This window comes from Nelusetta ayraudi, unplaced genomic scaffold (assembly GCF_046127955.1).
Source record: "Nelusetta ayraudi isolate G7.1 ecotype Tasmania unplaced genomic scaffold, CSIRO-AGI_Nayr_v1 ptg000084l, whole genome shotgun sequence".
NCBI classification, from domain to species: domain Eukaryota; kingdom Metazoa; phylum Chordata; class Actinopteri; order Tetraodontiformes; family Monacanthidae; genus Nelusetta; species Nelusetta ayraudi.
Genome location: NW_027466134.1, coordinates 4,940,001 through 4,964,795, shown reverse-complemented (window position 1 = coordinate 4,964,795; position 24,795 = coordinate 4,940,001). Strand labels below are relative to the sequence as shown.

The window sequence follows — 24,795 nt, the reverse complement described above, 5'->3', positions numbered from 1 at the left end:
AACAAGACTGAACTCAGACCAAGTGGTGATCATTATTTATTTTTTTAATAGACAGTCAAAATGTAGAGTGATTACACTTGGAAATCGTTATGATATTAAATTAGCTTGATAACAAAAGATAAAATATTATTTGTTTTTTCAAAGACAGGGAGATCTCTGTCTGGCAACAAGGTTGAATGTAGTTCAAAAGAAAAAACTCAAAGAAAAAGAAAAAAAAGAAGAAACAAAAAAACATTCAACATGAGATTACTAGAAAATCACGTGATTAAGGGGAATCTGTAGAGCACAATACAACAATAGCCTTTACAAGAATGACCGACAAGGCTAAATGGTTGCAGCACATTTTATTAAAAACACTTGGAGGGGTAGAGGACCACACTTCAGACTCAAGGATTTTCAAAAGCAAATACTTTCCTCCACTGTCTCTGTTAGAATCAAATTAAACCTGTGAATTGAGATTGTTCGTGGATGTTGCGTCACACCCCTTCATGTTGTCTACCTACTTCCTCCCAGTAAATGCAACACTAACTCCTCATCTTCAGCCAAAGAGAGACCCGTGTCCAGGGCTGTTTGCTCGTCATCCAGTTGCTTTGCTCTCTTTCTCTTTCCAGCAGCAGGTTCCTGCTCATCCTCATCGCTGCTTTCACTGCTGTGTTGCCTTTTAGATGTTCTTATTTCCTCTTCTTCTTCATCCTCGTCCTCCTCCTCGTCCTCGTCCTCGTCCTCCTCCTCCTCCTCCGCCTCCTCCTCCTCATCATCATCATCATCATCTTTGCAGTGCAGTTTGTCAGGATCTGGCAGCATGCTGGGGTCAAACTCGTATTCGCTGTCATTGTCCAGGTAGGCCACCACCTCTTCCTCCTCCTGTTCCTCTTCATCATCCGAATTCTGCCCACTCTTCTTCTTAGCCTCTCTCCTGGCAGCCTTTGCCTTCAGTCTGCTCTCTCTGTGTTTGGCCTGCACTTTGCGCCTGTACTCCTGCTTGTCGAACTCCTGGTCCTCACGTTTCAGTCTCTCTCTCGCCTTCTCCAGGTTGATGCCTGAAATCTCTTCCTCATCCTCCTCATCCTCCTGAGCAGTCGCTAAGCGTTGCACTGGCGGCCATAGCTGCACAGCCTCGCCCCCCTCGTTGAAAGTCACCTTGGTGTTGACTTGGAACTTTTTCTTTAGGACCTTTTTGGCTTCTTTGAACTTTGAATCTTTTCCCAGGTTCTTCTTGGGGTCCTGTTTGCTTTGCTCTGTTTCTTCTGCACTCTCGTCGTCACCTTCAATATTAAAGACATCTTTTCTTTTAACTGTAAGGAAATCCAAGTCTCGTAGATCATCGTCGTCGTCGTCGTCGTCCTCCTCCTCCTCCTCCTCCTCACTCTCTGACTTCTGAGATGATTTTCTGCCTGGTTTCACTTGTTTTTCAGAGTCACTTTCTTCATCATCACTTGAATATTCTGACTCGGAGCTCTGACTTCTCTCCCGTGGAGCCGTTCCTTTCAGCTGGGCCTTAAACCTCCTCAGCTCCTCTTCTTCTAACTGCTCCTCGGGCATCTGTCCTTCCGTCTTGGCCCTCTGCACCTGGGCTTTGTTCAGAAAACGAACTCTAGGGGCCACGGCGAGGCCCAGAGAGAGCGCATATTCCTCGGTCTTGAGCTTGAAGACGTCAAACACCTCCTTGTTCTTCATCAAGTAAACAGAGCGCAGGTAGGAAACAAAGCACCTCTGAGCTCTCTCCTTCTGTTCTTTCTCTTGGGCCAGAAAGGCCTCCAACTTTTGCTGGACGTCCTGCAGTTTTTCTGCGTTCACCTAGGAGAAAACAGACAATGATTTCAACTAATGTCAACAGAATCTGGACTCTTTTAAAACAGGCCTGAAAACTTTCTTATTTAGAAAGGCTTTCGAGTATTCAAGACAGAGGAGAGGAGAGGAGAGGACGCTGGCGTTTGCTTGTTCGCCGTTTCTCCGTCTCTGAGTTCTGCTTAAGTTTTAACTGTGTTGATTCGTACTGTTTCTGCTTTATTTTGTTTTTATTTGTAGAAAATATTGTGTCTGCGATAAAACAAAAATACCAACGATCGTACATGCATGTACTGTAGTCGTGTGTGTTTCAGAACTAACCTGAATCTTATTGATGGGGACCTTCTTCTCCTGCAGCTGGCTGATCATGCCCTTCTCCTCGGTGGGCAGCAGCAGCAGCAGCGCCTCTCCGCCCTCTTTGTACCTGGCCGTGCGGCCCACCCTGTGGATGTACGTGTCGCCGTCCTCCGGACAGTCGAACTGCAGCACCCAGTTGACCGCCGGGAAGTCCAAGCCTCTGGCGGCGATGTCGGTGGCGAGGAGCACAGCGTTCTGCTTCCTGAGGAAGTCATTGTAGACCTCCACCCTCTTCATCTGCTGCTGCTTGCCGTGCAGAGCCAGGATGGGCATCCCGGGTCGGAGGCGGCAGAACACCCGGAACAGGTACTGCACCTCCTTGCAGCAGGCGAAGAAGACGATGATCTTCTTCTTGAGGTGGTTGCGGATGAACGAGAAGAGCATGTTGACCTTCTGGTGGAGCTCGCACACCACATAGCTCTGCTCCAGCGTGGCGGGCGTGCTAAACTTGGCCTTCTCGTGAACCCAGACGTACTCCGGGTCTTTGAGGCTGAGTCGGGCCAGATCTTTGACGGACTTGGTCTGGGTGGCGGAGAAGAGCAGCGTCTGCCTGGATTTGGGGAGGTTCTCCACGATGGCGTTGAGCGTGTCTGCGAAGCCCATGTCCAGGATGCGGTCAGCCTCGTCCAGGACGAGCATGTGCAGGTTGGAGGCGTGGAAGGCGGTGGTTTCATCCATGTGCTGGAGGAGACGGCCCGGCGTGCAGATGACGATGTTGGTGTACTGCACCTTCTCGGATTCGGTCTTCAGGTCCTTCCCACCGATGATGAGGCCTGCAGAGAACTCGTGGTTCTTGCCCACTTTGCGGAGAACCTCGAAGGTCTGGTAGGCCAGCTCCCGGGTCGGGGATATGATAAGGGCGCCTAAGCCGTCCATGGAGCTCCACTGGTGGCGGTGCAGACACTCCAACACCGGGATGAGAAACGCCAGAGTCTTCCCGGAGCCTGTCTTCGCCGCGCCGAGGACATCTTTACCACGCAGGGCGAAGCCGACGGTCTGCCTCTGGATCTCGGTTGGCTGTCGGTACTGCGCTCCCTGCAGCGCCAACAGGGTCTTCTTCGAGATGGGGAAATCTGAGAACTTCACCACCTCCTTGGGATTTATGTCATCATATCTGGCGACGAGTCTGTCGATGTATTCCTTCTCCAACTGCCACTCGGGCTTCTTCCTCTGCGCTCTTTCTTGCTTCACCTGCGCTTTCTTCCTGTTGTATTTATTCTGCCATTTTTCAAAGTTTTTCACGGAGACGGCGCGGTCCTTCGTCTTCGCGGATTTATTTCTGTTCCCGAATGATTTTGAGCTCATTTTCTCCGTATCTGAAAGTTTTCAAGGGAAGGAAACGCGGCGCATAGCAAAAGAACCTTTCGGTAAACAGCATGGGCCTGACAGCTTGAGTCGCGGTCCTTTGACGTCATCACCAAGCGACTTATTTGGTGGGGTTTTTTGCCCGGAGTAGCAGCTGTCAGGCACAGTCCTTGCTACTCTCACGAGGATGGATGAATGCATAGATAGATAGATAGATAGAAACTACACTGTTGCAGCACTATACTGTAGTTAAGGACTCTGTTTAATACCAGACCTCATTGAAGCCTCAATTCCTATTATTTCATCCTTATGAAATATCACTTTCTTAAAATATTTTTATTTTTTTAAATCGAATACGCGTTGTATTACCTCGCACAGAGGCCACCATGTAAGCCCTGTAAAAACGTTGTAATGTTTTATTTTGTAATATCCGACCGGATACTGCGTGCATAGCCACCTTGTGGAAACGCAACTTTCCAGCAACTCATGATCGCCAGTAGACAAGACAAGACAAACAAGAAGTGGCGCTGGTTGTTTTCGGGACAATTCGAGTTGAATTTTCATCATCTGAGGCTCGATTCCACCCCTGCTGACCCTATGCTACACCAGGCATGGCAGATAGACAGAACAATGAGGTAAACGTAACCATGTTTGATGTGCAATGACATGTACAGTTGTACTTGTTGTGGCGGTGATAAATAGTGAACGTTCTGATGTCAGTGTCCCAACAAGATCCTGACAAAGTGCAGCTAAACGAGAGAACAAGTGGAGTCAATTATTTAAATGTGAATTAAATGAAATTTTAAAAGAAATTGCGCCGACACCGCTGCACAGACACACACGTCGCCGCTTAGCTGAGCAGCTAACCAGTGAAGCTAATGCTTTCGTTTAAGGGGAACCACAGAGATTCTGTCAAGTGTTGTGTTTGTGCAAGGTCGGCAATATATTTGACAATTATTATTTTTTTGCATACGTGCCTGAGTTCAGCATGCAAGCAGAACATTTTTATTAAGAACAAAATTTGAATGCATTTGAGGCTTGACGATGAAGAAGACTCTGGCAATATTTGAATGAACAAGATGCAAGTTAAGATTCAGCGCACACGGCGCTTATTGATTGGATTATTCCACGTCGCACGTAGATGAGGCCAAGCAAATACTGTTGCATAAAGATAAGGATACATATCATGATGAGTCAAGCAACATTTACTTCATATTTTAAATGGTAAAAGACAATATTTGATGAACCAATGTGGTGGTGTTATGGGTGACAGCTAGGGACTACAAATAATCAATGCTTCTTTTTTTTCTTTTTTTTTTAAGAATAGATGCTTTTGTACTGAAGAAATAAACAATTTTAAGTAGACAATTTGAAAGCATTTTAGGCTTGATGATGAAAAAATATTATGGCAACCTTTGAATGAACAAACTGTAAATTCATATTTAGAGCACTGCACGCGGTGCTTATTGATTGGATTATTCACCTTGTGCTTCTGCAGCCCTTTGAAGTGGTTGAACTCAAAACATTGCGACATGACAGTTTGCAGTCGCCGAGTCGTCGGCTCGTTGGTCCGACTCACTCGCGCTCTCTTTAAACCGTCCACGTGAACGCAACGTTTCTGTTTCTACCTGCAAGGTGGAGGAGGCCGATCACATCTACCTGCTGATGAAGGAGGAATATCGCATCTCAAGGAACGTGCGTCTGGCCTGGTTCCTCGGTAAACTCAACCAGGTCATCTGGCCGGCCTCCAAGCCTGAACTGGTGAGTTGAAAACACGACTCGAGCGTTAAGCAATCAATCACCGCTTATTTGCAGAGCGCTTACATCACAGCTAAAGGTGCCTGAGATCTAGAAGAACCGAATAATCAAACCCATTTAACTTCCAGCTGAGCTCTGAGAACGAGTTGGATTTGCTGAGCATCCTACCGAAGGGATGGCAGCCAGATTTCTCCCCCACCGTGTACCCGCATACGCTGATGCCTTCCTCTCGAGCCACCTTCCTGGCCCGACGGTACCGCTTCATCATCGAGCTGGACCTCAGTCCCTCCACAGGAATTGTGGTAAGATTGTGTTTGATTTTGAGGAGGCTACATTCGAAAAGACACTTGTGATGCTATTTATAGGATAAGCAGCCGTTTGATTTAGTTTAATCAAACGTTTCTAAAGTTCTTTGAATTTTCTTTTGTGCTGCAGGATGACAGCACGGGAGAGATGATGTTCGACGAGGTGTTCCACGCACTGTCCAGGTGTCTCGCTGGCCTGGCGCAACCTTTTCGAGTCCCAGGAACTGATCAGCTTTTCAAACCAAAGATCTTCATCACAATTTTGGCCTATTCGTCAATAATTGGTCTTGCCTCGCATCAGGTCAGTACGTCATCTTGTTTTAAAGCCACCGTCGGCCTAATTTCACGATTAAAGCAGTTTTCGTAATATTTTGTCTCATGCAGGTGCTAAAAGTCAAGTCTAAAAGTTATAAGTGAATTCAATGACATGATATTTAAAATCTAACGTAATTTGTTTCAGTGCAAATAAAACAATAATATTAATAATAAAATAAAATGTTTTTTGTTTTTTTTTCTGAGGGATTTTTCTGTTTTGAATTATCGCGATACTTCGAAATCCGGCAAAAAAACTGTCAAGGAGATCTAAATGAGCTCCTCAGGTGCCTGCCTAAAGTCGATTTCAATGCCCCTGCAGGTTTTGGTCCAAGGCTGTCAGCTGGATAGGACGGACTTGGACGAATTCCTGCACCATGTGTACCAGCAACTGAGAGCAGTGGAAAGTAGCATCGCACACGTCCTGCATCAGCAGCACGAACAGGCAAGCCTCCTATCTGCAGTGCATCTGCTTTCAAAGCCATTTGCCACATGAGTTAAAAAGCTCTTATTGCTGAGAGCTTCTTTCAAACCTCGTTGAGAAGCCTGTGAAAGAAAAACGCTTTGCCCAGATTCACTTAGAAGGCTGCAATCGATATCACACCTAGCGATAAGATATTAAAACGCTGTGCACCGCACAATATTTTCATGATGTGTTTTATACTTCAGATTGACACTGGCAGTCAGAAGTTTGGACACAAACAGTACATAGTCATGAAAATGAAAGAAAAAACATTCAATCAGAAGAAGGTGTCCAAACCTTTGACTGGCCTGAGGATACTGTGTAGAATTAATTGGTGTCAGCAGGTGAAAAACAAGGAATAACAAGTGGTGAATACTGTTTAGTTGTACAGGTGCTACCTGAAAAATGAGAATATCCAGTAAAAGTTGTTTTATTTTTGAAACCAACAAATTTGATTGAGCCATTCCACACAAATTGACATCTCAAGCAGTTCCTTGTTGTAACTTTGCTGATTAAGATTTTCATGAAGATTTGACTTTATGTAACATTCTCATTTTCTGAGTTTTTGAATTTGAGTTGTTTTTTTTAAGCTGCAAGACCTGATCAGCAAAATGCAAAGAAATAAAAACTTGAAATATATTGATTTGCATATTATTCCTTTATATAATGTCATATTCACCTTTTAAGTTGAATTGCAGAAATACTGCAACCTTTTCAGGATATTCTAATTCTCTGGGTAGTACCTGTATGTCTCCTCTGTTAAAGAAGATCATTTCTTGATACACATTTTTTTTTTTTTTTTTTTTTGGTGGTTCAGAGTGTGGAACCGGCCCAAAGCTCAGCTCCTCCAGGCAGCGCCGCTGTGGACGAGCCGCCACAGCGCAAGCAGGGCATTTCTATGGTGTCGGCTGACATGGGCCTCGTCAGCATGGTACGCCAAGGCATCCTGGCCCTTCAGCTGCTGCCCTCAAACTCAAGTTCAGGTATGTGTGGTTGTTTTCAATGAAACCTTAAGAGTTTTACAAAGAGCTCAGAAGCCACCGACTCTACATGGCTGGCTTGGAACCCTTCTAGAGATATTTAGGATGGAAACATTGACCTTCCAATTAAGAAGCCAACAAGCCAGATTTTGCCTAATCTGGGACAAATTGATTTTTTTTCTCAACCCCATAAAAGCAGATTCTTTTATCATCTTACTGGTGCTACTTTCTTTCTTTTCAATTTACTGATTTACTTTGTGTGTCAAGTACCGGTAGTCCTCTGTACTTCAGTAAGAGATCAATGTAATGTTGAGACACACTGGTGGATTTATAGTGTGATATAGTGTGCCAAGTCTCAGTATGAAAGTCACGCAGGTCTTTGTACATGAGGTCCCTTCGTTGTTGTTGTTGTTGTTGTGATTATTTCTCTACAGTTAACTTAGATATTTATTGATAACTTTTTTTCTACAATTCATTATTATTACTTCTTTTTTTTAAACTTTTTTATTTATTTTTTTAACTTTTTTTTATTTGTATCATTATTGTTTGTGTGTGTGACAGGGTTTTATGTTTTATGTGAGCAGCTGGCCATACTTGAATTTCCCTCGGGGTAATAAAAAGTATATCTATCTATCTGGACTTCAGCAGACACTTTTGCACTTGTGTAATTATCAAATAGACTGTTACACATTCATCATTCTAACATAGAGTACTATCATTAGACTGAAACCAATGGACTTTAGTAAGTAAACCACATGTTTTCCACTGTTGTTGTTGCAGGCATTATTATAATCACAGACGGGGTGACCAGTGTGCCTGATGTGGCCGTCTGTGAAACTCTGCTCAACCAGCTCAGGAGTGGCACCATCACCTGTTCCTTTGTGCAGGTGGGTTTAGGTACAGCTGGTCGGAAGGTGGTTGGTAAACTCCATTAATCAAAGGGCAGCGTGTCAACACTATGTTGGTTGGTCTGGTGTCCTCTTGTTGATACCATACAGTACAGGTACTACCCAGAGAATTAGAATATCCTGAAAAGGTTGCAGTATTTCTGCAGTTCAACTTAAAAGGTGAATGTGACATGTTATATAAAGGAGTAATATGCAAATCAATATATTTCAAGTTTTTATTTCTTTGGATTTTGCTGATCAGATCTTGCAGCTTAAAAAAAACACATTTTATAATAATTTTCTGAGTTTGTGGGTTTGTGGTTTTAATAAGCTGAAAATCTTAATCAGCAAAGTTACAACAAGGAACTGCTTGAGATGTCAATTTGCGTGGAATGGCTCAATAAAATGTGTTGCTTTCATCCTTTATATTAAATTGCCAAAATAAAACAACTCTTACTTGATATTCTAATTTTTCTGTATATTCCCTCTGTGAGTTGGCTGCCATCCCAGCGCAGTGATACCACAGTCACCAAACTGGCAGGCTAACAGGTGCAAAGTCCTGCTGGGAAAGGAAACTGGCACATCCACTTAGCTTATCAACAGATGACACTTAAAGTGCTGTAAAATCTACCGGTCGATGGATGTATTAACACTGTGGACAATAGCTGCATTTTCCATAACAGTTTTTCGCAAATTAAAAGAGATATTTCTAAAAATTTCAACCATGTACAGTTGTGATTTGCTGGTGTTTCCATTGAATGGTGTGAAGCCGTAATTCTCCTAAAACCCCACTTTGAAGACAATGGAGGTGCAAAACATTTTGCACAAGCATCAGTCGCTGAATCAATATGCGTATTCACAGCTAAAAAACTTATTAACACAAGCATGTTTTTCTATTTTGTTTTTGTAAAGCTGCATTAGAGAGAAAAACCGCACCTGACCGCCCTTTACAGCACTCTGTTTGTCTGTGACCAGGTTGGTGGCACGTACTCGTATGACTGCAGCTTTGGCTACATCCCCAACGTGGAGCTGATGAAGTTCATCTCGTTAGCCACCTTTGGTTCATACCTTCCGAGTTGTCCAGATGTGGACCTCCGCAGCCAGGAGATGAACGCCTATCACAATGCCTTCCTCACATATTCCTTTCTGAAGACCCCCGAGTCCATGAACTCCGAGTACTTCTGCGGTGAGCTGCGCTACGGATGATTTTCTTTTAGCTTTGTTATTTAATGTAGTTTTATTGACGATCAGAATCTCTTCTGTCGGCTTGAACCCAAGCTAATCCTCTCTCCGTCCGTCTTAGTTGCCCAGCACAAGCTCTTCAATGAGCACCTGGTCTCTGCCAGTGGGAACCCGGCGCTGGTGATGAGAAGGAAGAAGCACGCGGAGAAGGAGGTGCACGCTCACCTGATCAGCGTGGTGTCTGTCAGGTTACGAGAGGGCTACACCATCCGAGAGATCAGTCTCACCAAAGGTAGCCGAGCGCCCTCTGCCGCTTTGAGCCCCGCCCACTTGTAAAGCATTCACTGTGATCACACTGCGCAACCTTTCAAGGTGGGACTCAGCTGGAGGTGAAGCTGGTGCTGCTGTGGAAGCACAACATGCACATTGAATACCTGGCCGCCGCCTCCTGGCCTCTGGACTCCAGCAAGAGAAGCACCAGGGTGGAGGTGACGATGGAGGGCAGCTACGACATCCTGCACGACATCAGCTGCACCCAGAGGAAGCCCATCACCAGCCCCTACCGCACCTCTGTCATCCGCCGCTTCTGGAACACGCTGCAGAGGTACGGCCGTGGTGACAACGGTAGTTTTTTCAACTACCGTGTTAAGAATGACTGTGTTGCACTTAGGGCTGCAAATTATCGACTTACCGCTGCAGCTGTGTTTCCATCACCGCCAGAATGGCTCGAATCCTAAATATGGCAATAAAAAACTGGTGATGGAAACACCTTAACTTGGAAAAACCACTGAAATATTGCAATTGTGCTTCGTGGAAATTTTAGAAAGATTGCTTTTATTTTGCTAAAAAACTGTTGTGGAAACGCAACTTTTACTGATGCGTCTGAAAAAGCACCTGATGAGTCAGAACCCATCAGAACCTTTGAGCCATATTGAGAGGTTTCTCCATGTTTCCATCACCAGTTTTTTTTTATTGCCATCTTTGGGTTTTGCGCAGTTCCAGTGGTAACGGGAACGCAGCTCCTTATTGGGATGCAGTGCAGGTCAGGGTCAGAGCTCAATAGAAAGACCCCCTCCCCCCCCCCGCATGACGGACAGCGGAATGTCTCCCCCACCTGTGATATATTTCAGAGATATCGACGCGCTTAAAACACGACGGTGCTGTCATGGCAACAAAATGCACTTTTGTCGTTTGTATGTATGGCAGCATCAACCAGACGGACCAGATGTTGGTGCACCTCCAGGCCTTCAATTCTATTCCCGAGAACTACACCATTCCTGAGAGCACCAAAAACGGAGTGCCTCTGTTCTACATCCCACCAGGCTCTACCACTCCGGTACTTCTGCACTGCCGTTCTCACCATCACCAGCAACTCGCATCGTATACAGATGACGAACCACAGCTGAACACATTTTGTTTTGTTTATTTCTTGTATTCCAGGTGCTGTCGTTGCAGCACGGCGGCTCCAAAGACTCCTCCCAGTCCCAGTTTGCCTCCTACTGGAAGCCCATCCTCTCCATGGATGCCAACTTCTGGCAGAGATGGTTGCACATGCATCGCATCACCATTATCCTTGAACACGACATGTGAGACGACAGAGGGGCCTATGAATGTGTTTAGCTCTTTATTGAAAAGACTGAAAACATGGATGAAATGCAGCTATTTTATGACTTGCTGACTATTCATATGATTTGTTCAAGTTGGGCTGGCCAGAATGAAGAGCTATGGGTTAGATACAGTAGGTTAGTGTAGGTTGGCAGTGTATGCAGTCTTGGTCTGGTCCCAATCTCCATACTCTCTAGCCTTGATGAGGTCTTGTGCTGTGTCTCCACTCATTCATCCTTGAAGTACGCATTTTCAAAGGAAGTTGCGTCATAGCACTGCGTGAAGGCTCCTCCCAATTCCCAGAAGTCCTCAGGACGCTCCAAATGCGTACTGGGAATGCGCCCTACTGCCAATTTCCAAGGCTGCACCGCTACTATCCTTCACCTCCTTCTGTATCCCATGATGCTTTGCGTGCTGCTGCAAAGCATCCTGGGATCCTGGGAAGTCAGCTGAAATTAGCGCCATCTACTGGCAAAGACACTTTGTATAATTATAATAATAATATTAAGTATAAAATTTCACATAAAATATTCAGTTTTCAACATCGGGTTTTTACTTATTTGATCATCCAACGCCATCGTTAGCTGGCGAACCAATGGTTAGCTTGATGCTATGAAAACGTCACTTCCGGGGTTGGCCAGCAGGAGGGAACGGCGGTGACGCAACCAGGAAATACGCCGAAGGCTAGACCATCCCGTGTGGTTACTGGGGAGGCGGGGTTTGGTCCGTCCTTTTAGGCCGGGTCCTCGAAGGACGCTTCCTTCAGACGGAGGACACTCGGTTTGAAGGGTGCAGACCCTGAATTGAGACACAGCATTGGTTTGGGTTGGCTCGGTCTTGACTACAACACTACTTCCTGGTTCTGTGTTCTCTCCTGGATCTTGCCCTCTGACCCTCGTGTGTCTCCCTGCAGGCCCATCCCCAAACACCTGCACACCCCTGGGAATAATGGGCGCTACAGCACCATCCAGTGCCGCATCTCCCACTCTGCCCTCACCTCGCTGCTGAGGGACTGGAGCAGCTTCGTGCTTGTGGAGGGCTACTCATATGTCAAACTGATATACAGGTAAGACAATATTAGGAATACTGCTATTTATGTGTTTATGGGAAAACATTGAGCATCGCCTGTGTTTTGTGTAATTGAACGAGGTGCATTTGGATTCGTCCTGTGTCTGCAGCTCCTCCGATCAGCCTCCAGCATCCTTCTACCTGGTCCGGTTGATCTCCAAGACCCCCTGCATGGTTCTCCGCTTGGGCTTCCCCATTGGGACACCAGCCCACGTTAGAAACAAGGTGCTGAAACTAAACTCAATGCACCCTAATACCTTTCTGAAGAAACCCATTGGGGTGAAGGGGTCATCAACCGCAGACACTTCATGGAACGATAACTGTTGTTCGTGCTGTGTTGTTATCACCATTCAGATTGTGGATGAGCTACGCGAGCAGATCCTCAAACTTCGCTTCCCTCATCGGGTTCAGAACAAAGAAGCCACCCCAAAAACCAAGAGGAAAGTCGTGGGCCAGCCGTCGCCATCCAAATCTCCCTCCATTCCTGCTCTGAAGCCTGCCATGTCTGACAGGCCGTGTGTGGTGGTGCTCAACAAGCCCCTGGAGAAGCTGCTCATCAGGTCAGTAGAACTGGGACCGGTCCAACTGCGTCAGATTATGCATAGATCGAGGGTCTTTCTCCCAGTTAGCTGCCGTCTTGCGCCGCCATGTTTCTAATGGAAGCCTGGTGTGGACACTCCAGCTGCCTGACAGTACGTTTTGTAATTAGTGTCAAATGAACCGATGAAGAAGAAGGAGGACGAGGTACCCAGGTTTGGCCACAATAGCTCACTGGCAAGCTCAGGAGGGGAGGGAGAGTGAAAGACGCTGCAATGTGCAATGTGACACACTTAACCTTTAAATAGACCCTTGCTCTATGTATATTCCATGTATACATATGTGTGTGTGTGTGTGTATATCTATATATGTATGTATGTATGTATGTATAAATATGCATATGCATATTTGTATATGCATATGTATATATATACATATATATATATATATATACAAATATATATATATATGTATGTATGTATGTATGTGTATATATATGTATATATATACATATATATATATATATATACAAATATATATATATGTATGTATGTATGTATGTGTATATATATATATATATATATACATATGTGTGTATATATATATATATATATATATATATATATATATATATATATATATATATATATATATATATATATATATATATATATATATGTATATATATATATGTGTATATGTGTATATGTGTATATATGTATATATATATATATATATATATATATATGTATATATATATATACATATGTGTATATATGTATATATATATATATATATATATATATATATATGTATATATATGTATATATATATATATATATATATATATATATATGTATATATATGTATATATATATATATATATGTATATATATATATATATATATACATATGTGTATATATGTATATATATACATATGCATATTGCTAAATGAAAACCATGACTGACTCCTGACTCGGACCTGGGTCATCAGACCAGCGCAGGCTCTCTAGTCTTTGAAACGTGTGGATGTGTGCGTCGCAGGTATGACAAGCTCCCGCTGGACTTCAGGACTCCCTTCATTTTCAACATGGAAAACTTCCCCCAACCGTCCAACACCTCGGGACCCCTGAGCGTGGCGGCCAATCGGACGGCCTCCTCCACGTTGGCCTCCCTCTCTCGCTACTTCCTGCACCGGCGCTGGGTGTGGGCTGTGCAGAGCAGCCAGGGGCTGACGGTTGCACTGCACGCCGTCGCTCACATCCTGTCCATGCTGTCCGAGTGAGTTTCAGTCACTGCTTTGCGTATTCAAATCAGATGTCATGCTTTTTAAGAAAAAAGCTATATTTTTAAAGAAAATACATCGTACACATTGGCTGCGTTTCCAGGATAGTTTTTTTCGCAAAATAAAAGTAATATTTCTAAAATTTCGACAAAGTGCAATTGCGATTTGCAGGTGTTTCCATTGAATGGTGTGAAAAGCATAAACTGCTTTAATGTGAATTTGACTGAAAACCCTCTGGGTGTGTGCAGGATCCGTCAATATGAAGGCTTTCACTTTGCTGCCAGCGGGGAGGGGATCGTCAGCATGGTGATCGAGCTGCCAATGAAGGTGAAAAAAAAACAACTTTTTGTGTCTTCTCTGCACCATCGGGCATCTTCATCTTTACTCCAGTTTGTCAAGATTGGTTTGTTACTACATTGAATGTGTACCCACAGGGCATCGGTGGGGACAATGACAGAGAGAGCCACTCTTGTATCGTACAGTACATCCTGTTTCCTCCTCACACCACCTCTACCAAGGACAGGTAAGAAACCACAGCATGTTATTTATCAGCAATGCGGTGTATACAGTGTTTACAGCTCTTTATTGAAATGGCTCCGAAAACACTGACAATAATGAATGAAATACAGCTGTTTAGTTGCTGACTTACTATTTACAGGTACTACCCGAAAAATGAGAATATCAAGTAAAAGTTGTTTTATTTTGGCGATTTAACATAAAAGATGAAAGCAACACATTTTATTGAGCCATTCCACGCAAATTGACATCTCAAGCAGTTCCTTGTTGTAACTTTGCTGATTAAGATTTTCAGCTTATTAAAACCACAAACCCACAAACTCAGAAAATTATTATAAAATTTGAGTTTTTTTTTTTTTAAGCTGCAAGACCTGATCAGCAAAATGCAAAGAAATAAAAAACTTGAAATATATTGATTTGCATATTATTCCTTTATATAATATGTCACATTCACCTTTTAAGTTGAATTGCAGAAATACAGCAACCTTTTCAGCATATTCTCATTGTCTGGGTAGCACCTGTGTATAACTTCTTCAAGTTCCTCGCACACATCCTGACTGAAAGAGCAAACTGCCGTCGACACTGAGATGTTCTCCTGTTTCCGTCGATGGAACTCTAGCTTCTCTACCGACGATGACAATGACACTGAGGTGGAGGCCGTGGACCTGGACACAGAGTTGAACCTGGTGACAGAGTGCTGGGTGGAGCCACAGTGTGGCACCGTGACCAACTGCATGGAGCAACACCGCTACCTGCAGGGCCTCAAGTACCAGGAGATCCCTCAAGCGGTAACGCAGCACTTCTCATTCCAGCGGCTCCCAGCGACTCATTCACCGTGAAACTGAATCTGTGTGGTTCCTTTATACTCGTGTGTTGTTTTAAAGTTCCCCTCCCTTGTTGTTTCAGATTTTCCCCAGGGATCTGGCTTGTATGTCCACCATGATGACTTTTGAATATTTGAGCCAGCTGTGTCAGAACAAGGAGCAGGTCTTCTCGCTGCCGGCTGAAGCCAAGGATTTGAAAGGTGATGGAACGCAGTGGAAGTGCAGTGGGACAGTTTGATCCTAGGATCTTTGGAGTGGAAAAAGAAAACTGCTTGACAGCACTGTTGTCATCCCAAATCCATTTTAGATTGGAATTATGTTTGTGGCTGAGCACGATGAAATTTTGTCCTTATCAGATTAGCCTCCAATATCACTTTCGCCTACAAAAGATTGAATGGAGGATTAACAAATGATCACCTCAGGAAAAATAATTTGGCCTCATATTCCATCAAATATGTTTAAATGTATTGTAGATCTGTAATTATTTGAATCGCACACCCAGACCGAAAAGAAAAGTGGACGGTTTTCCTTTGTGTCCACAGGAGAAGACTTTGGCGAGAGCATTCACATGGTTCCCTTCCAGTTTGACTTGATTCAGCTGCTTCCAAAGTGCCAGCAGGTGGAGCTCTTCTTCCTCACCTTCAGTACAGGTACCTTGCATCCTTGCAGTTCATACAGTTATTATACCTCTGCAATTGAATGCCTGGACAAGAAAAAACTGTGTTTGCGTCCCCTGGCTTGTTTTTTTCCCGGTGTGCAGAGAACCGAGAGCACGGCCACGGCTCCCTGTGCCTGCCCAACGACATCCTGCTCAGCCTCTTCCACAGCAGCCTGGAGCTGGAGCTCAGCGACAAGGAGATCCCGCTGGCCACCAGCGATCACGGCGCCTTCATGCACCACATCTTAGGGCGAGAGCGAGACGGCCACGGCGCTCCGTTCTCCCTGCCGCTCTTTAAAGGTCAGCGACTCAACCGCTCGCTCAGGGTTCAAGGTCGCAGAGCATTGAAATTCTGTCGCTCGGCCGCCCTCGGTGTGAGGATAGCAAGCAGGGAGCCAGAGACGGAAAAAAAGTATCAAACTCGTCTTTACGTCTTTATGTTCAAGTACAGCGAGAACAAATGTGAAATACAGATATTTGTCAGTGTTGGGAGTGAAACTATGGGATGGACTTGATGATGGACTCAAAATGTGTCATTCTTTTGGAATTTCCAAAGACTTTAAAGTGTAAAATAATGAAAGACTACACGTCAAACTGCTGCATTGACTTCAAGAAGTTTTGTTTTTTTTCTAAGTGAATTATTCGCCTTGTGAATTCACTCCCACTGTGTCAGGACCTTCATTTTGTTTTTTACTTTTTATAAAAGTTCTGGATTATCCATGATTATTCAAGATTTTGGATGGTACAAGATAGGCAGAAATAAGCCTTGTGTCTTGTGTTCCATCAGAGGAGTGTGTCAAGCCTCCAGACAGGCTGGACACCATGATGTCATTCCACACATCTGGAAGCAGTAAAGACATGATGGGATCCTCCAGCACTTTACAGGTAATTCCAACATCAAAATGATCACAATGTATAGTGACGGTCGACTCATTCCGTCCTTGTTTTTACAAGTTGTTATTTACCAAAGGCGAAGTGTTTGTCACTGTTTGGTGAGAGCAAAGTTTTTCATCATTCCAGCAGAGTGGACGGGTTTTTATTCTTTTACAATAGTGGGACAATATACGGTCCTTGGACTGATTCTCTTATTGTCTTCCATTGACATAATAGCTTTAATAGCTCACTTTATTCTCAAAATTTTGAAAAAAAAAAAAAAAAAAAAAATTCCCCTCAAAATTTCCACTTCATTCATTAAATTTTGACTTTTTCTTTGTTCTCAAAATTTTGGCTCTAATCACAAAATTTTGACTTTACTCACGAAATTTCAACTTTATTCTCAAAATGGAAACTTGGGGGGCAAAAAAAAATTCTTCATGTTCGTTACTCAGTCTCGAACTCCAATTGTGTGGATGGTCTTGATAATGTCATGGTCTCGGTTGGTACCGTCTTGACTGCTACGCTACTTAAGACGTCCCGGTCCGGTGTGATTGCTACCGTGCTGCTGCTCCACTACAGTCATTATAAAACAGTCATGATTAAACAGAGTGGGAGTAGAAGCAGGAAGTAATGTATAGAATATATATTGCATGACAAAAGCTTTTGTTACAACAGAGTTTTAGCAACGCCGACCTGGTGGATGAGGAGGCGGTGACGGTTGAGCGGAGCTGCTGCGTTCCACAGTGGAGGTGCTACGCCAAATATGTCAACTCCCAGCAGATTCTCCTCACCTTCCTCCCAGCCTCCTTCTCAGGTGCACCTCAAAGACACTAGTTTTTTTGTTTTTTTTAACTCCGACACACAAAAAAAATAAACCTCGACGTCCTCTTCAAATTTTTCAGATGTGTTGACGTTGATGGCGTCGGGACTGGAGACGGAACCTCAGAGCCAAGTCAGCACGCAGGAGGACACCCTCACCGCCAGCAACAAATCTCAGAGCGACTCTCTGTCCGGCTCCACCAGCGGGCCGGAGAGGTCCGAGTCGGGAATCAGTCTGGCCGGCAAACTGCAGCGGAGCTCCAGCAGCGGACTCTTTCCCCCGAGGTCCCCTGTGCGTTCACCTCAGACCCTGACGGTGGAGCAGGACAGTTGGGACAACAGAGTGTCAGAGACGGACACTGGCACCTCAGGATCTGGTGAGTCGAGCGCTGCTGTCCAAACCAGTCCAGCCTAAAACCGGTTTAATTGCTCGGGCCTGATCATTTTAATTACAGGTACGACCCGAAAAATGAGAATATCAAGTAAAAGTTGTTTTATTTTGGCGATTTAACATAAAAGATGAAAGCAACACATTTTATTGAGCCGTTCCATGCAAATTGACATCTCAAGCAGTTCCTTGTTGTAACTTTGCTGATTAAGATTTTCAGCTTATTAAAACCACAAAGCCACAAACTCAGAAAATTATTATAAAATTTGAGGGTTTTTTTGTTGAAGCTGCAAGACCTGATCAGCAAAATGCAAAGAAATAAAAACTTGAAATATATTGATTTGCATATTATTCCTTTATATAATATGTCACATTCACCTTTTAAGTTGAATTGCAGAAATACTGCAACCTGTTCAGGATATTCTCATTTTCTGGGTAGCACCTGTACAATCGGGAAATATAACTACAGCAGCGCACTGCATTTAGTGGATAAAAAAAAAAAAGAAACATTCGGCACCTTATCTCGTAATTACGAGGTCAGGATTTCGTGAATTACGAGAAGGAAAAGTTCCATGAAGCATCCTGTGTTGATTCCGCTGCTCTTTTTTCTTCCATTTTTTTCCCCAGATCTAGGAGAAAAAGATGGCGTCCAGTTCTCGGTGCCTCTGAAGGCAGACTTTCACCTCAGCTTCAACCGACAGGTCTCTCAGCAGAGTTCCAGTGAGGGTACGCAGCTGAGGTGTCCGGTCTATGTCTACAACTGCTCTCTGGAGCACCTGAAGGAGCAGCTGGTGCACCCCAACACCAGCCGCCAACCCAGTGACATCTTCCTCAGGTAAATTGACCGCGTGTGCTGCCTTGCATGAGGGTGAGGCAGAGACGCGGCCATGAATTGACGGTGGAAAACAATGCATGCTGGGAGCTTTCATGGTTGTGCAGCGGACCTCCAGGGTTAAACGTCTGATCTTTGGGGGATTTTCAAGAAGAAACAGCGACATCAAGTGGTTTAATTTCACACCCCCATGACCTTTGACCTGGTGCAGCGACGCCATTATGTGTCCCAATAACTAACCCGTGTGAAATGAATCCATACGTACAAATGTTTTGAGTCGTTGCACCGACAGTTTTGCTTGTGTTCGGTTCAATTCTGCCAATTAACACGCGTGTCTTTGGTTCTGTTCATCGGGGGGGGGGGAATAGAACACAAGATGCTGATTTCTGGGAGATGAATCAGCAGATCAAGTTGAGGTAGCATTATTTTTACTACTCCTCTCTGCTCTCTGTGTCTCCTGCTGCAACACTGAACTCATCTTAGCTTTTTTCCTTCAATGCTTCTCGGATGAAGTCGTGCCTGTGTTTGTGTTTTTTTTTCCAATGCGGGGGGGGACTCGTTGCTTCCTCTCAAACTGCGGGGCTGCCAGTGCGCTCTGTGGCTTCACATGTGATGGCCGCTAGGTCGTGGTTTCCATACATCAAACTCTGCGCACCTTCTTGAAAACAATCTGACGTTTTATTGCCTTCTCACGTTGGCTTGTTGCGTTCCAAGGCGAAATGTATGAACCCAGGCCAACAGACTTTGACAAAGGTAATTAGGTAACACTTTATAATAAGTACACACTATTCAGTGTGTACTGAATAGTACACACTATGTACTATGTGCATTTAATGTACTATGTACATTTAATAAAGCATTAATAAATGCTTTATTAATGCTTAATAAAGCATTTATTAATGCTTTAGTAAGCATTAATAAATGCTAAAGGCATCATTCATAAATCATGTGTCTGACATCAGTACTCATTGGTATGATGTTTATAAACACAGTTATAAATGTTTTACACTTCAGTAATAAGCTCACTTATAGCATGCTTAATTGTTAGTCAATGCGTTAGTCGATGTTTTATAAAAAAAGTCACACATTTATTTTCCAATATATTTTCTAACTGTTTATAAACTGCATCCTGATGCATATTCATGTCAGAAACATGATTTATAAATGACACATTCAGTGTTTATTAATGCTTAACTAATGTTGAACGGTGTCTACTTATTACAAAGTGTTATCTGTAATTCTTTTTACTTTGGAAAAATACAACTTGATACAACATGCCAGCTGCGATGATCAGTTATTGCATGTTCGTAGCTGTGCCTTGCTGATGACAAATCACCTGCTGCCCAGAGACGACTGCATGCATATTGTTTTTTTTTTACTGACACCATGATAGCAGTTCTGTTAACGCCAAGCCAGTTTGTTATGGTGGTCATGTTGATAGTTGATAGTAAGTCAGACGGGAGCCCTTACAGGATGAAGCAGAAATAGCTGCCCAGGTGAAACTTGCAGTGCCTGACGAGCAGACTGAAAGCACCTTCTAGAATCTCTGCCTGCCATGCGGTGACACCTGGCCCCCACCCTGGGGTTTCACAGTGAGCTGAATGATGTGTCAATCAAGAGAGCAACTGAAAAGTCTCTTTTTTTTCCTTTTCTTTTTTTCTAAGGAAGAAAAAAAGAAAAAAGAACAGCACTTTTCAGCAAGAGAGAGTTAGTGATAAATGCAGAGATGTGCAAAGTCCCAGAACCACACAGACTTGCATAAAACTACAAGTACAAGTACTGGCACCTCTTGGTACACACTTTTATTTTATTTTTTTTCAGAGTGTGGGGGAGGACAAACAAATTTTTTAAATTTTTTATAATAACTCCGTTTCATTCAAAGGTCCTGAAGCCATATATTCATGACATCGTAAGCCTGTGTGTTTTTCCAGTGGGATAGAAAGCATCACACATGACACTGTTAATCCAGTCAACCCTCCCCACCCACCAACCAAAATGCTGCTTCCTGCTGCTACTCTGTAGGTTTGTGTGCTGCAGATCTTTGGAACCCACAATGCTTTCAGAACAATAAATGAATGAAGCTCTTTTCTCTGTTGGCCTGTTTGACCTCTGTCAGCGCTTTCTTTGGCATCTTCTCTCTAAATTTTTATTTTTTATTATTTTTTTTAAGGACATCGCAGTCGGTCTCTGAAACTAACAGTGATTTATTTTTTTGGTTTTGTGTCTGCTAGGTCTCTGTCGCAGGACCGCAGCAGTCCATCCCCTTGGACAGATCTCCTGGCTCACCCTCACAAACACAAGGAGTTGGCCCACTACTGTAGCCTGCTGCAGGAGCACTACCACCAGAGCTACGTCAAAGGTAACTCTCCTCCTGGAAGACTCAGAGAAGGGTTCTTCATTAGCCCATAAAGCATAATAAACCAACCAAACGTCTGTCCTGATTTAATTCTCAAGTTGCAGCGATGTTTTTGCAGTTTGTCATTTTAAAGACGGCTAAAAACAATTTGTGCTGCACCTCATCACTGCCTTTGCGTTTCAACAGGCGTCTTCCGCAGTCTGCAGCAGTCCTACAGCATCAGCTCTCTGGACGTCCTGATGGCCATCGACTACTGTGAAGAATCTCTGCAGGAGATTGACGTCACCGTCTTTCTGCAAACTCTCTGCGGACACGTCAGGGTGTTCAAGGAGGACAGCCAGGGAGGTCCGGCCTGGGCTGCGTGCAGTTCGAAAGCCTCCCGCAGCCCCCCCACCTTCCTCATTGGCGAGAGCGAGGAGGAGCGGCTGGAGGACAGGGCCGCCCGGGTCTCGTCGTCCAGGTAAGACGCATCCCGTCTCCGCCTCACGGGATTCACGTAGCGTCTTATACGACCTTTTGTGAAATGTAACATAATTCCTATAATTGAATGAAATGGCGACGGTAAGTCATTGTTAAAGGTCCAGTGCGTCACATTTGGAGATTTTGAAGAAGAAACGGCGACATGAAGCGGTCACATTTTAGATTGCGTCTTTCACTCTCCCTCCCCGGTCCTGAGCTTGCCAGTGAACTACGGTGGCCTGCACACCCAAATCTGGAGACCTCGTCCACCTTCTTCTTCGTTGGTTTATTTTGAAGACAGGAGCGTTCATCCTAATAACGAAACACATTGTTAAGCAGCTGGATTGTCCGCGTCGGGCTTCCTTAGGAATATTTTGGTACATTTATATATACAGGTACTGCCCGAAAAATTTGAATATCAAGTAAAAGTTGTTTTATTTTGGCAATTTAACATAAAAGATGAAAGCAACACATTTTATTGAGCCATTCCACGCAAATTGACAACTCAAGCAGTTCCTTGTTGTAACTTTGCTGATTAAGATTTTCAGCTTATTAAAACCACAAACCCACAAACTCAAAAAATTATTATAAAATTTAAGGTTTTTTTTTTAAGCTGCAAGACCTGATCAGCAAAATGCAAAGAAATAAAAACTTGAAATATATTGATTTGCATATTATTCCTTTATATAATATGTCACATTCACCTTTTAAGTTGAATTGCAGAAATACTGCAACCTTTTCAGGATATTCTCATTTTCTGGGTAGCACCTGTATGTATGTATGTATGTATGTAAATATAAGAAAAATTCTTTGTGTTTTTCGTAACAGTCTTGAAATGGCTGATGCCAGTGAAGCTGAATCCAGAGTGACGTCCTCAACTCCTCCCTCTCCGCTGACCTTGGCTGAGTCCAGCCACACAAGGGAGAACAAGAAGCCCAACTTTCCTCTCACTCTGCTTCACCCGCAACCCAAATGTGGAGCGCATACCGACCTGCACAAAATCATCCAGGTATTGTTGTTGTTGATGAAATGTTGTCCTAAAGAACCAGTGAGCTCCAACGGCCAGGTCTCATGGAAACAACCTTTGCGCAGGATAAGTTCATGGGCATCATCTCTCAGTACTTCAAGACTGTGCCGTCGAACCCGCACTACTTCTTCTACTGCCCAGCATCATCCAAGAGAGAGGCAAGTGGCCTGCATTCTACTGCACTTCTACGCTTGTAGCTTCTTCCTCATGTTTACATTTCTGAATAGGAGTGAATGGATTTCAAACATGTACAGAATTAAAAAAAAAAAAAAGCAAAAACATCACAAACACTGCATTTAGTTGGAAAAAGAAGTAGGAAGCAGTAAAAAAAACTTCCTCCCCTTTTTAATTGTTCTTCAGTTTGAGCCAAAATATTGCCAAATATCCAGATAAATACATAATATATGAATATATATATAACATATATACACTGTATAAATAATTAAATACACAAATGATAATACATTTAAGATATACTACATACATATCAGTATAAATATAACAATATTACACAATATAACATGATATAGTGTATTATATATGCATATACTCTGCACATGCTCTATATAATGCTCTATATAAATACATCATTTATACACATGCAGTACATATGACAAATATCCCTGTAAATATACACCATATACTAAGTTAATTGCAATATAACAATCAACGCTATTCTATTTATAGGTTTATCCCTCATCATCCTCAGTTATCACACTTCCTCTTTATTCTAGTGTAGATGAAATGTGTGTGGTTTTGTGTTGCCATGATGCAGTGTCTCTGTGGTTTGTCTTGGCAGGAGGATTCAGAGGACGGTGAGACGGGCAGGAGGCCCAGTGAGGATCTGATGTCGGATGCTGAGCAAGCCAGCGAAGACGGTAAGAACACAAAAAAATTAAGATTTTGTGATAAAAAAAAAAATGCATGGAAAATTTAGGATAACATAGCCAAGAGTGTGAAGATCAAATATGGTGGAGAAAATGAACGAGATCCCCTTAATTATTTTTTTGTGAATACAGGAACTGCCCGAAAAATTTGAATATCAAGTAAAAGTTGTTTTATTTTGGGGTTTTTTTTTAAGCTGCAAGACCTGATCAGCAAAATCCAAAGAAATAACAACTTGAAATATATTGATTTGCATATTATTCCTTTATATAATATGTCACATTCACCTTTTAAGTTGAATTGCAGAAATACTGCAACCTTTTCAGGATATTCTAATTTTCTGGGTAGTACCTGTATTTCCGTATGGGGGAAACGAACAGGTGACACCGTTCTGGCGTCTTTCCACCTCACTTTGACCGCCTTTACATCCTCTGAAATACTCCTTTTGTTCCTGAGTGTATTCTAACTGTTCCACTGACAATCAGTTGCTTTATGTCGACCCTCAGAACTTTCTGGGATGGGATGAGATGGACTCTCCTCGCAGGGTTTAATTCACTTCTGTTTTCTGTGTTCAAAAATTCCACAGAGAAAGTGTTGAACTCCTGCGTGATGACGGAGAGCGACACAGACCTGGTGGTGGAGTACGAGGAGCAGCCCGGCGGCACCGCCTCCCACACCGAGGGTGAGGACTCCACCGCCTCGGACTCCAACACCGTCAACCAGGACCAGGACCAGGACCAGGACTCCTTCAGCATCCTGGAAGGCGACTCCTTGCTGGATGGCGAGGGCTCGCAGCCCGACATGCCTCCGCTCTTTGTTCACGTCACCTGTTCCATCAACATGAAGAGCTGCCACGGTTCAACGCCCATCCAGACGCTGCCCACGTGCCTCAGTGAGTGCTGACAGCCACCGTCCCTGGGGTGGAACTCGCACCTTTTAGTCCGTCAACAGAGTAGAATAGAAAAAAAAAACTTTATTGATCCCGAGAAAGACGAGGCAGAACAGTGCCGCTGCTGGGTTTCCATCACCCCATAGAATTGCGCAAAACCTAAATGTGGCAACGAAAACTGGTGCTGGAAACGGCTCAACTTGGAAAAACCTTATGAGTGCCGAAACCTTTTAGCCATGTTGGAGAGGTTTTTCCAAGTTTGCCTTCTTTCCATCAACATTTTTTATTGCCATATTTAGGTTTGATGCAATTCCAGCGGTCATGGAAAAGCTGCAAGAAACGTCTTGAATTTCCCGCCCTTTTAACTGCCCTTCAATTTGAGCCAAAATATTGCCAAATAGCCACATAAATACATAATATATAAACAGCCATA

General features: G+C 43.6%; 2 protein-coding genes across 2 annotated transcripts in view; one reads left to right on the top strand and one right to left on the bottom strand.

Moving 5' to 3' along the window:
* Positions 1 to 23: 23 nt before the first annotated feature.
* On the bottom strand, positions 24 to 3,553 carry ddx10 (DEAD (Asp-Glu-Ala-Asp) box polypeptide 10). Its single transcript, XM_076045348.1, has 2 exons — positions 2,110 to 3,553; positions 24 to 1,797 (listed from the first exon to the last, which is right to left on the bottom strand). The coding sequence occupies exons 1-2, from the start codon at positions 3,448 to 3,450 to the stop codon at positions 496 to 498; spliced, it is 2,643 nt and encodes an 880-aa protein (XP_075901463.1). The 5' UTR covers positions 3,451 to 3,553; the 3' UTR covers positions 24 to 495.
* Positions 3,554 to 3,918: 365 nt separating this feature from the next.
* The window catches only part of szt2 (SZT2 subunit of KICSTOR complex), a 50,442-nt gene continuing 29,565 nt past the window's right edge, over positions 3,919 to 24,795 (top strand). Inside the window, exons 1-32 of the mRNA XM_076045703.1 lie at positions 3,919 to 4,085; positions 5,086 to 5,211; positions 5,337 to 5,510; positions 5,644 to 5,814; positions 6,148 to 6,270; positions 7,106 to 7,271; positions 8,049 to 8,155; positions 9,131 to 9,341; positions 9,459 to 9,629; positions 9,710 to 9,941; positions 10,544 to 10,673; positions 10,778 to 10,923; positions 11,856 to 12,008; positions 12,121 to 12,235; positions 12,365 to 12,570; positions 13,593 to 13,829; positions 14,082 to 14,160; positions 14,268 to 14,356; positions 14,969 to 15,137; positions 15,256 to 15,373; positions 15,716 to 15,823; positions 15,934 to 16,131; positions 16,619 to 16,716; positions 17,383 to 17,521; positions 17,610 to 17,903; positions 18,542 to 18,749; positions 20,978 to 21,105; positions 21,289 to 21,562; positions 22,390 to 22,570; positions 22,654 to 22,746; positions 23,388 to 23,466; positions 24,060 to 24,365. Of these exons, the coding sequence (XP_075901818.1) occupies positions 4,062 to 4,085; positions 5,086 to 5,211; positions 5,337 to 5,510; positions 5,644 to 5,814; positions 6,148 to 6,270; positions 7,106 to 7,271; positions 8,049 to 8,155; positions 9,131 to 9,341; positions 9,459 to 9,629; positions 9,710 to 9,941; positions 10,544 to 10,673; positions 10,778 to 10,923; positions 11,856 to 12,008; positions 12,121 to 12,235; positions 12,365 to 12,570; positions 13,593 to 13,829; positions 14,082 to 14,160; positions 14,268 to 14,356; positions 14,969 to 15,137; positions 15,256 to 15,373; positions 15,716 to 15,823; positions 15,934 to 16,131; positions 16,619 to 16,716; positions 17,383 to 17,521; positions 17,610 to 17,903; positions 18,542 to 18,749; positions 20,978 to 21,105; positions 21,289 to 21,562; positions 22,390 to 22,570; positions 22,654 to 22,746; positions 23,388 to 23,466; positions 24,060 to 24,365 (5,053 nt within the window). The 5' untranslated portion in view covers positions 3,919 to 4,061. The remainder of the gene's footprint in view (positions 4,086 to 5,085; positions 5,212 to 5,336; positions 5,511 to 5,643; positions 5,815 to 6,147; positions 6,271 to 7,105; positions 7,272 to 8,048; positions 8,156 to 9,130; positions 9,342 to 9,458; positions 9,630 to 9,709; positions 9,942 to 10,543; positions 10,674 to 10,777; positions 10,924 to 11,855; positions 12,009 to 12,120; positions 12,236 to 12,364; positions 12,571 to 13,592; positions 13,830 to 14,081; positions 14,161 to 14,267; positions 14,357 to 14,968; positions 15,138 to 15,255; positions 15,374 to 15,715; positions 15,824 to 15,933; positions 16,132 to 16,618; positions 16,717 to 17,382; positions 17,522 to 17,609; positions 17,904 to 18,541; positions 18,750 to 20,977; positions 21,106 to 21,288; positions 21,563 to 22,389; positions 22,571 to 22,653; positions 22,747 to 23,387; positions 23,467 to 24,059; positions 24,366 to 24,795) is intronic.